Below are 14544 nucleotides of genomic sequence, written 5' to 3'. Positions count from 1 at the left end.
CATAACCCTGTGAGGTAGGCTAGGTGCAAGGTCTTGTTTTAGTGCCTTCTGGGCATTCTATTTTTAAAACATACTTGAGTCCCTGATCCTCTTTTTCCTCGTATGGAGCATCTTAGCATTCACCTTTTTTTTTTTTTTTTTTTTTTTTTTTTACAAAGAACTGACTGTCAAGTGTGGCCCACGGTGCCTAGTGTTCAGGATTCCCTTTGAGAAGGAGCGCCGAAGACGCGCGCTCGGGAGAGTTCCGCGCTCCGATTCGCCTCTGTGCATGGGAAACGGCGTTGGCTGACCCGTTTGCTCGCGCTTGCGACGAGGACAGCCAGTCTGAGCCCACCGCCGATCCGATGCTACTGGAACGGCTTGCCGGCTTCCTTACGGAGCTCGGGGAAGCCGCCGTCTTACGTACATTAAGCACCATTGAACCCAGAGCGATCAGCTGCAAGTAAACAGCGGTTGCAAGTCAAAAGATTGGGTTGCATAAGGCTGATTTGCACAGGCCCGTTCCTTCTCCGTTGGTCTCGGTCAGAGGACAGAATCATCCTGCTAGTCCGACAACGCGAAGCGCATCAGCGGCGGATTAATATGGTTTCCAGATATTGTATTTTTTAAAAAATAAACAATTTCTGTAATGCTCCCCCCGCAGATCTCAGCTCTGGTGGTTCCAGTAGGTCTTCTGAAGTGGTCGTGGCCCCAGATAAAGAGCCTTATCTTATTGTTCACGCCTACTTTTGTGCATATTGACTACTCGCAAGCAAGCCCATTGAGTTCAATGAGGGGGGCGTAAATGCGCATCGGAATATTTGCAATCGTGCAAACGCGTCAGAGACATCTAGGGCGCAATGCTGCCCACACTGACTTTTCCAAGAGGCTTACTTCCGCGTAGACATGTAACTGTGTACTGCTACTCGCCGATGATAAACTACAAGCCCCATAAATCAGAGCGGCACAGCAGGGACGTAATTTTCGCGCCTGCGTAGTTCAGGGCTGGAGGCGCGGTGGGACCCGAGGTTCCGTCCTTTCCGTTGCTCAATGAAACCTTCCTAATGGAGCGCCGGAGCTTTTGATGGTGCTGCGCAAGCGCTGTGGCTGGAGCTGGCACGATGGAGCATCCGCGGCTGCTACAAGTTGCAAGCCTGTTTCTGTTTGTTCTGTGCTGGGGGAAGAGCTCGGCTGGTGAGTCTGGAGTAAATGCCGCCGGGATCCTGCTTTGCAGAGTGCTCGCGCCCCCGGTTGGCATGTGCGCAGCTCCGGCGCGCCGCTTTCTTGTCCTTGCTCCTCGTTGTTACAGCTTTGTTAACAGTAGGCTGCTGTGTGTGTGTGTGTGTGTGTGTGTGTGTGTGTGTGAGAGAGAGAGAGAGAGAGAGAGAGAGAGAGAGAGAGAGACCTATAAACACCGGCGTAGAAGGGTCTTGTAATCTTGGATCGTGGCCTCCGGTGCCGGTTCGGACCACATGGAGCGATGCGTGCCCAAAGGCAAAACTGATACTTCCTAAGTGGCTCCCTTCTCTTTGTCCCGCAGAAATTCTGAAGTCTCCGAGAACTTCCCTGCTTAACTGCTCAAGAAGTGCTGCTGCGGCTGCTGGTGGGGGCAGTACAAACAGGAATTGATTTTCCCGACTCAAAATATTAACTGCTTGTGTGTGTATGTGTGTGTTGGGGGGGGGGGAGAAAGGAAGGAAGGCCCTGATGAAACTCATACCCTTAAAAAACACATGGGGGTCTTCTTTGTCTTGGAACTTGTGTTTCCCCCTCCTGCCAGAGTAATGGCAAAGCGGACTTGCAAGCAAAATGAAATGAGTGTCTCAATTTTAGACACTCTTGGAGTGCACTGTTTTCTTCAAACATTTGGGAGTAAGGGTAAAGTTGCTCTTGCAACATTAATATGTCAGAACTTGTGACATGCTGCACAGTCCACTTCTGCTGCTGATAGCAGACTCTTTGTGGGGCTTGGCATTCTCTTCCAAAGCTCCAACCCAGGCATCTCAGTCAGGCAATCTGGTCTAGAAATGGAAGGATGTGCATGGATTGAACAGCAGCATTTTTTTAAAAAAAACAAAACCTTCACTTTGTGTAAGTGTACTAACTCAAACAGGCAAAACAGTTTTAATGCCTGCCTTCTTTTTTCCTGTGGTGCAATCTATGCATGCTAAGTCAGAAGTAAGTCCCCATACCATGTTCAGTGGGCTTGCTTGGGTAAGTCAGTGTGTTTTAGGACTTATTTATATATTGAATTTCTATCCTGCTCTTCCTTCCAAAGGAGCCCAGGGCAGTAAACAACAAGAGCTAAATCAATACAAACATCCAAAAAACAATTCCAGTGCCAGCACAGATTGGGCGAAATCTCAACCTAAAAGTCTCGCTGACAGAGGAAGGTCCTTGGTAGGCGCTGAAAAGACAAGGAAGCAGCACCTGACTGATATTCAAGGATTGTAACTTTTTTATGCTGCTGAAGCTGGGTTTCTGGGTTTAAAGCAACTTTCTTGTAAGACAGGCTACCCTTTCATCACTAGATTAGGTCTCAGAAACAAGCCTGCCACTATACCAGTCTCATGTGGAAATGTGTTGCCAGAAAGCTACAAAACTAAGACCCTCAACCTCCCACATCGTTGCTGGTCTGAAGGTCCATGAAGTTACCACCTTGCTGAAGCTAAACAGATCTAGGCCTGGTTAGTGCCTGGATGGGTGGCCTCCTAGGAGCAACATGCACCACCTTCAGTTCCATGACAGAAGAAAGGCTGGAAGGAAATAGAATTAAATAAATATACAATAAAATCCTTCCCTTCCTCCAAAGAGTTCAGGGCAGTATAAATTAATGATAGAAGAAAGTTGACAAATACTCGTTACTGAGAAATGCAACTCTTTGAGAAGGGATTCAGTAAGGAAATACCATTATACATTCAGGGGAGTGTTGAGAAGTTCTGGAGGGCAAATAAATGGTGGGGGAATTTGGCCAGGTCCCCCCACAAGGGATTCACAGCATTTTCCTTGAAGGTGCTGTGGTTAAGTCACTGAACAGGAGGCTGGATCCAGATTCATTCTCAACACACAGGACAAAGCCTTGGCTACCCTGCCTTGATCCTGTGTGGGTGGGCAGTGGGACCCCTTGATGATTGTGTCAAGATTGGCCAGAATTTAATCCTCCTTATGTATGTTTCAGATACAAAATGGAGCAAATTCCTGGTTCAGATAGATAGAGCTGTGGAGAACTACAAACCATGTATGCAGGCAAACTGCAGCTGTCATCAAAGGTAAGGGGCCAGCATCTCTCACAATCCAATTAATATTTACAGTGTGATATAACTCACCAACTCAAGGTTGAAGGTGTTACCCTAAGTATGCTGAATTATAAGCACCTCATGTTATTGGGGATCATTTGCAACAACCTTGTTATTGGGAAGCAGATGATGTGTGCCAAATCAGACCTGACACCATTTACACAGTTAATAATTGTGACGGTTTCTTTTAAAGAATAAATAGCATGGGTGGTGCCCTGCTTGAGATTGAGAACAGATGCGTGGGTTAATCCATCTGAGGTCCCAGTCTGGATTAGCACCTGCCACTGGCTTTTCACAATTTTTGCACATGCAATTTGTTCACACAGTTGCTAACTGCATGGCATGTCTAGTTGGAACTTGTGCTGTCTTGAAATAGTAATATTTAACATCGTAACCACCACCACCTGTTTATGAATCGCTTGTTACAGATGACGGAGCCTCACAGTGATAAAGCACTAAACACAACAGAATATCAGCTTGAAATATAGCACCTTAAAATGTCAATCCACAGTCAATCGGATGAAGGATGGTATACCAATTTAATAAATAACAACTATAACACAGAAAAATCCCCCCAACACAGAATTGAATTAATATTCCAATATTAATTCCTATATTACAGGGTCATTAAAAATAGGTTCTGATTATTTGTGTGTATCTATTGACCAAACGTAGAGAGGAAATATAGCGTCTTTGTTGGAAGTATAGTAATATTGTTACTAGGTGGACCCAGTGGTGTTAATAGTTTAAAGTAGCTCCCTGTTTCAGTCCCCTCTCTCTCTGTGCAAGGCAGCAAGTTCAGTATTCCACTAAAGTGATTGTATTGAACCATCCCATGCTAAAATCCCTTCCTGGAATGACTTAGCTCTTTATACTAATTTTCCTTAATGTGTTTAATGATGGGTGGAATCTTTCTTCCCTCAGTGTTAGGGAACAGGACTTGGCTCCCTTCCGAGAGGGGATCTCTGAGGAGCTGCTGTCAGAAGCAATCACTCGAAGGCTTGGGACGCACTACCAGATCATTGAGAAGAAGTTGTACCGTGAACATGATTGCATGTTCCCTGCAAGGTGAGAGCAATACGGAATGTATCAGAGAGGGAGAGAGAGAAACAGGAAAATCTCCCTAGCCTCCTTAACCTATGGGTCACTGAGCAGAAAACATTTGAAAGGGCTAAATTCCAGTGTAAGAGGAAGAAATTGATGAGGCTTTGCTTTGCCTGAAATGTAGAAATTGCATTTGCTTTTGTGAGAAATCAATATTGACATGGCACTTTAGTTGTACAAGGGGGTGATGCGGGTTAGAAGCTGAAAGAAATTGGCAATAAATGCCTCTTGGGAGCAAGGATAATGAAAAGGGATAACTTGCTGAGTTGTCTAAAAACAGTTGTTTGGGTGTCAAGAAGGAGCTTGTGTCTGCGCCCAGCTTGGTTTATAGTCGTAGTAAAGAGCAAACAACACCAGCATTGCAATGTGTCCCTATTGCTTTCCTGTTTCATTTCAGTTCCTGGGCTTTTTGTGTGGTCATGCTGTTCCTATGGGTATAACATCCTTTCTCTGTCCTCTGTTTGGCTGCTTCCCTTCAAGTCTATCTAGAGAGACCCCATTAGCCTTTTATCAATTGCCTTGCATTCAACCGACTGTTTCCTTCACCATCTCTGCTGCTTGTGTGGTGTGCCTTCATTCAAGTCTTGGTCTTCAAGACACGGACACTTTACCTTCAGTGTGGTGTAGTGGTTTGGGTGCTTGACTAGGGTTGGTGAGACCTATGTTCAAAACCTTACACAACAGCAAAACTCAACTAGAAGACATAACCTACCGTACGGGGAGGATAAAAGTGCAGGCTGGGGAGGGAAACCTGTAGTTCTTGAGGGAAGGAGTAATACAAAAATAATGGGTGGGAGTCAACAAAGTTTTACACAGAGTAGGCCCATTGAAATTAAAGGGACAAACTTAGTCACATTCATTAATTTTAGTGGGTCTACTCTGAGTAACATGCAGTTGAACACTATCTGTGATAGGAAAAAATGCTATATACACATTCTCAATAATCCTTACAGCATCCCTCCATATCCAGTTAGTGTAATTTTTCTTCTGTTGAATTGTATGGAGCCCTATAAGTGCAAATGTGAGGCAGAGGAAGACTGCTGAAGGGGAGAAGGAGAGGTGGGGAGTTTCTTTCTTGGGACCACCTGGGAAGTTTGTGGGTGAGGCTCAGGACTTATTGACTCTTAACTCAAGCACTTAACACTGGTGTATCCCTCCCATCTCATGCGGGTTGTTCTCTGAATCTTTTTGAGCTTATTTTCACAATATAACTGAGTTTAAGGTATCAGTCCTTACAGCACAGAGTCCTAACATATGGACAAGTAATTCCATCGACATTGTCTATAAAATTTTCAAGCGTTCAACCTTAGGTAGCCAAAACAGCACTACCCATGCACAAGGAGGTGATATTGGCAGACTTGGGGGAAACTGCTTTGAGGTTCCATTACAATAAATCGGTAGAGATATTTACTTCAATAAAAACTGAATAAAACCCCAATATTTGTATAAGTACAAATTTTGGCATCTGTCTGTTTCGTGACACAATGGAAAGAGTTTGCTATCAGGGTTAAAGTCAAACCGTTGGAGAGTTACAGCGCCTGCTGTGGCTGTAGAGACCGATACGGGAGAGACATGTTTCATTGCAGCTGGGGCAGATGAAAGCATCCAGTTATCCTGCTGCAGATGCCCCATGGTGTTTCTTCTCTCTGCTCTTCTCCTAGCGGTGATTTCTCCTCTGGTCACGGCTGTGAATACATGACCTGACTGTCTGTCTTCAGGCACTACAGTTGTCTGCAAGGGATTCCCACACACCAGGGTTGATGCTGATGTCACGTTTTCAGACATCTTTGTAACACAGAGTTGGTGTGCCAACAGGCCTGGTGCTTGAAGCCAGCTCCACAAAATGCATTAGTACGTATTAGTTAGTGGCCAGAGCACACTAACTATCTTTTGCAGGAGAAATCTGAAAACTGAGTAGGAAGGGAAATGCAATGGAGGATGATCGATGAAGGCATGGCTGGGACTTCATTTCCTTACAGGTCTCACTTGGTATGAGTAATTCTCAAGGCCACCCCTTGCACGTATTGCTATCCACAGGTGCAGTGGGGTTGAACATTTCATCCTTGAGATCATTAACAACCTCCCGGATATGGAGATGGTGATCAATGTGCGAGACTACCCCCAAGTGCCCAAGTGGATGAAACCAAAGATACCCATCTTCTCCTTCAGTAAGGTGAGAGAGCTCCTTGGTCATAATTGGTGGGGACAGCTAATACGCTTATTTGAATATCTTGCATTACGGAGATATTTTGCAGGAACTAATGTGCTTCTGTCTGTCCATTTTCTGAAAGACATTGGAATACTATGATATTATGTACCCTGCTTGGACATTTTGGGAAGGCGGACCAGCTGTTTGGCCAATTTATCCAACAGGCTTAGGACGTTGGGATCTAATGAGAGAGAGCCTCAAAAGGTATGTTTCTGGAGAGAAGGATGAAGCTTCACTCCTCAGTTTGACGTGCGTTTCCTAAGAAATCAATCATACTTTGTAAGATGGAAGTATGCATGACATCATAACTGGCAGTGATCCACAAGCTTTGTAAGTTGTGAGGGACATCTAAGCTAGCTGAGGCTGCGGCCCTATGCCCACTTACCTGCGAGGGAGCTCCATCAAATCCAATGGGACTAACCTCTAAGTACACATGTATGGGATTGCACTGCTAATTTGGGGGGCTTTAAACAAGTCAAATTGGTGGAAATCCAAACAGGAGTTAGCATATGGGGCAGCGATGACTTTGCAGACATCCAACCGTAAGATGCAAGAGTTTTGGTATTTTTGTGAGTGTCTGTTAAGGGGAACTTCAGCTTCTCTGTATAACAACTCAAACTTGCTACAATCCCCTCTTTTTCACAGCCTTTAATGGCATAGAGGCTGCCATCGTTGCTTTCTAGAACATCCTGCAGTGATGGAAATAAATACATTGATTCCCAAATATGACACAAACTGACCAGTTTCTCTCCAGTGTCATCAATTTTAGATGTGAAAGAAGTGGCACATTAATCAAATGGTAAAATGCCTTGCTACAAAAATGGGTGATGCAACTAATAGCATGGAGCAGAGTTTGTTTAGTTGAGGTTACTTAGCCTAAAACCAAGAAGGGATTCAGAGAAATAGGATGGATTTCTTTGCTTCTCTTACTAAGGTGTTATATGTTCATGTTAACATCATGTACTGATCAAACTCTCCTTAGCTCTGCAGAAAAATGGCCCTGGAAGAAGAAAATTTCGAAAGCCTATTTCCGAGGGTCCAGGTGGGTTAGCTCAGTTCCCACTTCCTAACACTGATATACTACCAATGATTTGTATAGCGATAAAACCAGGGCATTAACAAGACTAGGGCTATGTACTGTGTTGCCCAGGAAGATTTAATGTTTACAAATGATATAAACAGGGCTCCAACACATTATCAACAGGGGTTGATACTTGCAGTTCAGAACAGGGCGATTGTTACCTAGTAAAACAGCTGTTGTTGTTGTTGTTGTTGTTTAGTCGTTTAGTCATCTCCAACTCTTCGTGACCCCATGGACCAGAGCACACCAGGCACTCCTGTCTTCCACTGCCTCCGGCAGTTTAGCCAAACTCATGCTGGTAGCATCCTCTGTCGTCCCCTTTTCCTTGTGCCCTCAATCTTTCCCAACATCAGGGTCTTTTCCAGGGAGTCACAAAACAGCTGTACTATGTACTAACATTCTCAATTGTTGATCGTCTTTCCTGCATTCGGGTAACTATTAGTGTGCAGCCACTGTTCCAAATATTTTACTCAAAACATACTCAAAACAAAAGACCCCCAAATGATTTACATATACAAGATACAGAGCAGCTTAGACTTTGCTGAGGTGGAGGAAATGCTAGTTTCCTGCACTTCTTGTTCGTGTTCCTTCTCTGCTTTATTATATTCAAACAGAACTTTCATACTTTCTTGATGACAGGATGGCTTGTGGGGTTTTTGTGTGTCTTTGGATGCAGTGAAGAAGCAAAAATACATTCTAGATCTTCTGTTTCTCAGGGGTGGAGAACCTGTGGCTTTCTAGATGTTGGACTAGAGTTCCCATCAGCCCCAATGAGCATGGTCAGTGGTCTGAATGATGGGAGTTGTAGTCCAGCAACATCTGGAGGGGTAAACATTCCTCACACTCGCTTATATCTGCAATGATGTGTTATGTATTCATCTAATTATTGATGGAGCTCAGCTTCCTACCATTGTTCCTGCGGCATATTCAGTAAATTAGATAAGTTTGTCTTCCACGGAGAACATTGTTTAACAGATTTATGTGTGATTTCACTGGTAGGACAAGTTCAGAGCGGGATCCCCTCATTCTTCTTTCTCGAGAAAATCTAGACCTTGTTGACGCAGAGTACACGAAGAACCAAGCCTGGAAATCCGAAAAAGTAATTACTCTTGAAGGCAGCTCTTTCCTTTCTCTTAGAAAAGGGGTGTTCTGTTTTTTCAAAGTCTGGCTTCAGCAGGAAGAGAGCCCCTGTTTTTCAGGACACATTCATAAGATCACACACTGATATCCTGGAATAATGACCCCTCTGTGGTTCCATACTTGCCAACACTAGCACAGGTTAAGAACCTCACTTCAACAATAAGTATGAATTGAAAGGATGGGGGGAAATGTCTCCTGTTGACTACTTGTTAGTTCTCCTGGGAGCCCAGTGTAAAAGTGCTAATGGATATGTGAAAAGGAAAGAAAAAACTTAACTGTGGGGGATTATTCGCAAGTAGTGTCATGTTTAAATTAGGTGCTGGGAACTACATTTATGGCAGTAAGACATTGGTGCATCATGCAGTCAGAGTCCTGGAGTCATGTCTTTGATTTAATTATGAAGCCTAATGTCACACACTTTTTCTGGGAGAGTGTGCGAGGGAGGATACATTGTCTTAAGACACAGGTGGGGAATGCTTTCCAGACTGAGGGCCACATTCCCTTCTGGGCAGCTTTCCAGGGGCCACATGTTAGGGCCAGAGGAAAAAGTAGGCAGAGGAAGAAATGTGACTGGACTTGCTCCTGCACACACTCGCAATGTCTTCCCTATCCTTCATCCATCCAAGCCGGGGTGTGTGTGTGTGTGTGTGTGTGTGTGTGTGCATTTTGAATGTTCACGGACATTCCAGGCAGGGAAAAGAACTCAAGGAGGGTCCAGAGGGAGGCTGGTGAGGGGTGGAGCTTGGGAAGTGGGTGTGTGGCTGAGGAGGAAGTGTGAAATCTTAAGGGGTGACTAATCTTAAGCATTGGCTTAATTTATTGGTTGTGCCCCAGTAGCAGGGTTGCCATACGTCTGAAATTTTGGACATAGCCAGAATACTGCAGTCAGAAGCAGCATCTGGGTAAAGCTCAACAACAACAACAACAACAACAACAACAGGGTTGTTGGCAGGGTTTCTCCAACCACTCTGGGTGGCTTCCAGCACAACTTTTCCAGCAGTGTCCAGATTTTCACTTTTTAAAATATGGCAACCCTACCCAATAGGAATGTGTCAGATAGGCAAATTCTGATTCTTTTTTGGTTGAGTGTCCCATAGCTTGTTGGCTGATTTGATTTTAATTGAGATGCTTGGTTTGGCATCTACCTTATGGCATAACTAATCATTCTCGTGCTCTGGTTTTATTTTGTGGCTTGCCAGTTGTGTCTCTGCCATCCTCTAGTTACGTTGTGACTGAGTGGCATGTTCTATAGGACATAATTTGGAACTTCTCCACTTAATATCTGCATTGCATTTCATGGTGCAGAAGAGGAAATAACCAGGACTGTAGTGGAATTGTCACTTAGATGAAGGTGACGGTTTGCTGTGAACCTTAATGATCCAATGAGCTTGTAACTGACCTACCCACTGCTCTGCATTGTGAGGAAACATTATGCAGCTCCAGCCTCTTTGTAAGGAACATGTGACAAGAGGACTTTGGGCTGACACTAAAATAAGTATGACGGTTCATATATACACATGCCAAGAAATGGATTAGGAGAAACCACTGCTTTTTGCAATCATAAAACAAGCCCGTGCATGTTTACTTAGAAGTAAACCCAGGTGAGTTCAACAAGGCTTACTTCTAAGTAAACGTGTACAGGACTGCATCCTTAGAAATATTTGGACTATTACATTTTCTGTGATAGGTTCCAGGTTTATTTAGATTTCCTTAGGAACAGGGAGTCTAATTTTGTGCCTTCTGAAAATAAATCTTAACAGAGAAACTGTACTTGCACTTATGGTGTTTCACTTTGGTTGTAGTCAGTAGGTAGATGATATATAACAACAACTTAAAATAAATATATATGTATATATTGTTCTTAAAGGACACTCTTGGGAAACCACCGGCTAAGGAAATTGCACTAACAGACCACTGTAAATACAAGTAAGTAACTATGTCAGGCTGCAATTCTATTCATAAATACGTCAGGAAAGTCCATTGAACATAATAGAATTTACTTCTGAGTAGACATGCGCAGGATTGAACTGTCCATCTAGAATTTATTGGGACTGTTTTCATCTATCTATCTTGTTTTATGTTAAAATAGATACTGGAAAAGTCTTTAGACCATAAAGATGTTAAATTAACCATTAGCTGCAAGACAAAGCATTTGCTCCTATCTTCATGCTGCTGCCATTGGCACCTTTTGCCGTACCCTGAATTGTTTCACAAGCAGGAATATATGCATTCTGTTTGTGCCTTGGAGAATTGCTTGTCCGCTCCACCCTTATGAAAACTTTCTGTCACACAGTTGTGTTAGTTATTGTAATTTAAGGAAGGCATTCAAGGAATCCCAAAGAACCACTATATCCCCTGGGTGCTACTAAGGATAATAAGTAGCTGATATGATTATACTCTGTGGAATATCAGCAGCTCTTCTGGTAAAGCAAACCGAAGGCACTCTCATCTTCGGTCCCTCGAGTATGTCTGTGAGATATTTCAGTGCCACATGTAGATGATGATCCTGCAATACTAGTGTGTTAAATGACTTCCCTGAGGTCTTTTGGGAAGAGCAGAATGGTGCCTGGAATAGAAATTATGGATTCTGGCATGGAGGTTTTTTAAAGCGGAATAACTTCTGCATTTGTGTTTTGATGCTGCATCCTGCCATCTCCCTGACTTGTAAGGACAAAAACTTTGGCAACTAATGTTCAGGCACTGTTGTGTTTTTATCTAAAGTATTTTTTAGATAAATGTACCCTTGTAGACTATTTATTTATAGGAACTCACTATAAGGGCCAGGATTGAAACCAAAATGCAAGCCAACACCATAGATCATTATTTCCTAAACTTGGGTCTCCAGCTTGTTTTTGGACTACAATTCACATCATCTCTATCTAGCAGGACTAGTGGCCAGGGATGATGGGAATTGTAGTCTAAAAAACACTTGGAAACCCAAATTTGGGAAGCACTGCCATAGATGGAGCAACTGTGGTTACGGAAGTTTAGATTTGGCGTATTTGTCTTTCGATACTCTGTGGCAAGAGTCAAATGGCATATGTTCTTCCCATATGACCCTTCTGTAAAGCAATTAATGTAGTACATAAGCAAGTTGAGGAAGAAAAGCCATGCCCTTCTCATAGAACTATATGAAGGCGACCTAACAGATCTTCGGAAATAGGCAGCTTACTGCCCTACAATTCCAATCAACTCTGACCCCATTGGCCCCACTGGCTGGGGGTGATGGGAGTTGTAGTCCAACTATGTCTGGCAGGCACCTTGTTGGCTAACTTTGATCTAGTCCCGCTTGAACAATGATCAGAACTTTAAAGAGAGTGCAAGCATTTATTTAATTGTTGTGAATTATTCAAACAAGTTTGAATCTCTAGAAGAATAAAATTCACCAAAAGCTTAATATCCCAGTTTTGTTCAATGATTAAGTAAGTGCACTGGTTGCTGGAGGAGAGGGAATATTATAAGATGGTGTCTGTTTTTATTATACAGATACCTCTTCAACTTCCGAGGTGTGGCTGCCAGTTTCCGCTTCAAGCATCTCTTTTTGTGCAACTCGCTGGTGTTTCACGTTGGGGAAGAGTGGCTGGAGTTCTTCTACCCTCAGCTGAAACCTTGGGTTCACTACATCCCAGTCAAATCAGATCTCTCTGATGTCAGGTGAGAAGTTGAAACTGAAGCTGGAGTGGCATATTAACCGCTCCTTGTGTACTGAGATGGAAACTTCAATGTACCATGGGAGCTTCCAGACCAGCTGTTTGTTGAACATCCTTGCTGATACATTCACTTGGAGGTTATACAATTTTGCCCACTTTGTTTCAGGGAGCTGCTACAGTTTGTGAGAGAAAATGACGAGGTAGCCCAAGAAATTTCAAAGAGGTAAGTTTTCCTTATATGTAACCTTATATGTAGCTTCCATGAGGCAATTATTCCCCTGCAGAGCACCAGCTGTTGTGATGACTGGCAGAGGTCATAATAGCTTTCGAAAGTAAAACTTGAAAAGGCTGAAGGGCAATGATATTCAGAACCCTTTTAAACAGCCAGTGAAATTCCATCCCAAATTCCTTCCTTCAGTGATGATATTGTGTGGTATTGTGTTCAGAAATGTATTCTCCTAAGTCATACTTTGAGCTGACCTGTTGAAATCAGTGGACATGACTAACTGAAATTCAATGATTTCAGTGACTCTGACTTATGTATACAGGTCAACCCGCCTCAACAAAACCCTGATTGGGTATGTGCTCTCGTGCAATGAGGGGTGGGGAATATATCTAAGCTTCAAATAATTGTAAGGAATGTTCAGCATAAGGTTGGGCATTATTATGAGGGGAACAGAGGAGATCGTTTACTGTTTGTTGCTTTGGAAAAGAGGACCACTCCTGAAAGGGAAAGTTACTATGAGGATCAGTGGTTTTTAGTAGTTCTTGAATTAAAAAAAGCATTGACTTTTTATGTAAAGGAAGAATGCACTCCCAGTTCTTCTCCCTTTTAGCCGTGGATGGAAGTTTCAAGACATGAGTTGAACATTCCTGTGCCTGATGTTGAGCCTGGGAAAGATGGGCATGGTTTGCCCACAAGGCCCTGGCAGGCCGATCTCTGAGACCTGGCGGGCATAGTTAGTCCTGTGGGTCAAAGGTCTCCCACCTCTGGGATCTTCAACATAATCAAGATGAAAATCCTGTGGCACCTTATAAACACACAGAGATGTGCTGAAGTTAAGATCTGGGGATTGAATGTACCTTCCAAATGTACAAAAATTGCCCATGAAAGCTTATCCCACAAAATGTTAATCCTTACCATGTCTTATAATTCCTTGCATTTGCTGAAAGTGACTGGTTTGGTTTCTGTACTGTAGTTTCTCCCTACAAACATTATTGCTGTTCTCTTTAAAATCAAATTAACTATCATAACTTCATGCCCAAGGAAACCTGAGAGCTCTAGCTTAATGGGGCAGATAATTTTCTGTTAGCGATCCCTAGCCCTTTCCTCACAGCACTCCCGTTCCTTGAAGAGATGCACTGATCATTAAGCCAGTTTTCATCCTTAGTTCTTGAGGTATGAAAGCCACGAACTGTTGTTATCCTCTTTGCTTGTCTTTCTTGCCTCTAGAGGTCGCCAGTTCATCATGGACCACTTGCGAATGGAGGATATCTCTTGTTACTGGGAGAGACTTCTGACTGAATACTCCAAAACCCTAACTTACAAAGTTAAACGAAAGAGTCACTACAGTGAGATTTCATCCAGAAACTTGAAAACAGAACTGTAAAAATATTTTTAAAAACTGTTCCATTTCCAGTTCAGGACCAAGACTTGTGGACACTGTGAAATCCAAAGAGCAGAACGGTTTTCTTCAAGCTTAGAGGAAAGAAAGTGTTGTTGTTACTTACTGTATTAAACTATTTTATCAAATCTGGAATTTTCTTTAATATCATGGAAAGTAGATTTTTCCAGAAGTGTTCAGATATGTGGGAAGCCAAAGTTCCACTGAATTCTAGTATTGCTTTGCGGTGAAATCCTTTTGAAAAGGGAACTGATGTTCCGTGATGTTTAACTGACTCCCCATTTAACACCAGATTAATCCTATGGAGTGGGCTGTAGTTTCTTACTGGTGAGTGAATCATTTCATGAATCATCATGGATGCAACATTTAATAATGTGATCTGTGTAGCGTTTGGACAATAGTTCTTTGCAAACTCCGAGTCTTTATACATTGCCCTGTTGCAAAACATCAATGTGGTACA

The 14544-nt window shown here is 43.1% G+C and overlaps 1 protein-coding gene across 2 annotated transcripts; it reads left to right on the top strand.

Annotated features, from left to right (window-relative positions):
* The first annotated feature begins 982 nt into the window (after nucleotides 1-982).
* Nucleotides 983-14212, top strand: POGLUT1 (protein O-glucosyltransferase 1). 2 transcript variants are annotated; one of them, XM_079974840.1, is made up of 12 exons: nucleotides 1016-1173; nucleotides 2258-2379; nucleotides 3158-3248; nucleotides 4200-4343; nucleotides 6417-6552; nucleotides 6671-6792; nucleotides 7571-7630; nucleotides 8669-8768; nucleotides 10677-10735; nucleotides 12296-12463; nucleotides 12626-12682; nucleotides 13913-14212. In XM_079974840.1, exons 3-12 carry the CDS (start codon nucleotides 3220-3222, stop codon nucleotides 14067-14069), a joined length of 1032 nt encoding a protein of 343 aa, XP_079830966.1. In that variant the 5' UTR covers nucleotides 1016-1173; nucleotides 2258-2379; nucleotides 3158-3219; the 3' UTR covers nucleotides 14070-14212. The 2 variants fall into 2 exon arrangements, with proteins under 2 accessions (XP_079830965.1, XP_079830966.1); XM_079974839.1 differs by lacking the exon at nucleotides 2258-2379 and having other exon boundaries at nucleotides 983-1173.
* Nucleotides 14213-14544: the final 332 nt, after the last annotated feature.

The sequence above is a fragment of the Podarcis cretensis genome, assembly GCF_951804945.1.
Source record: "Podarcis cretensis genome assembly, chromosome: 4".
Lineage (NCBI taxonomy): Eukaryota > Metazoa > Chordata > Lepidosauria > Squamata > Lacertidae > Podarcis > Podarcis cretensis.
Note: the sequence above shows the minus strand (reverse complement) of the source record. Positions and strands in the feature narration are given on the sequence as shown.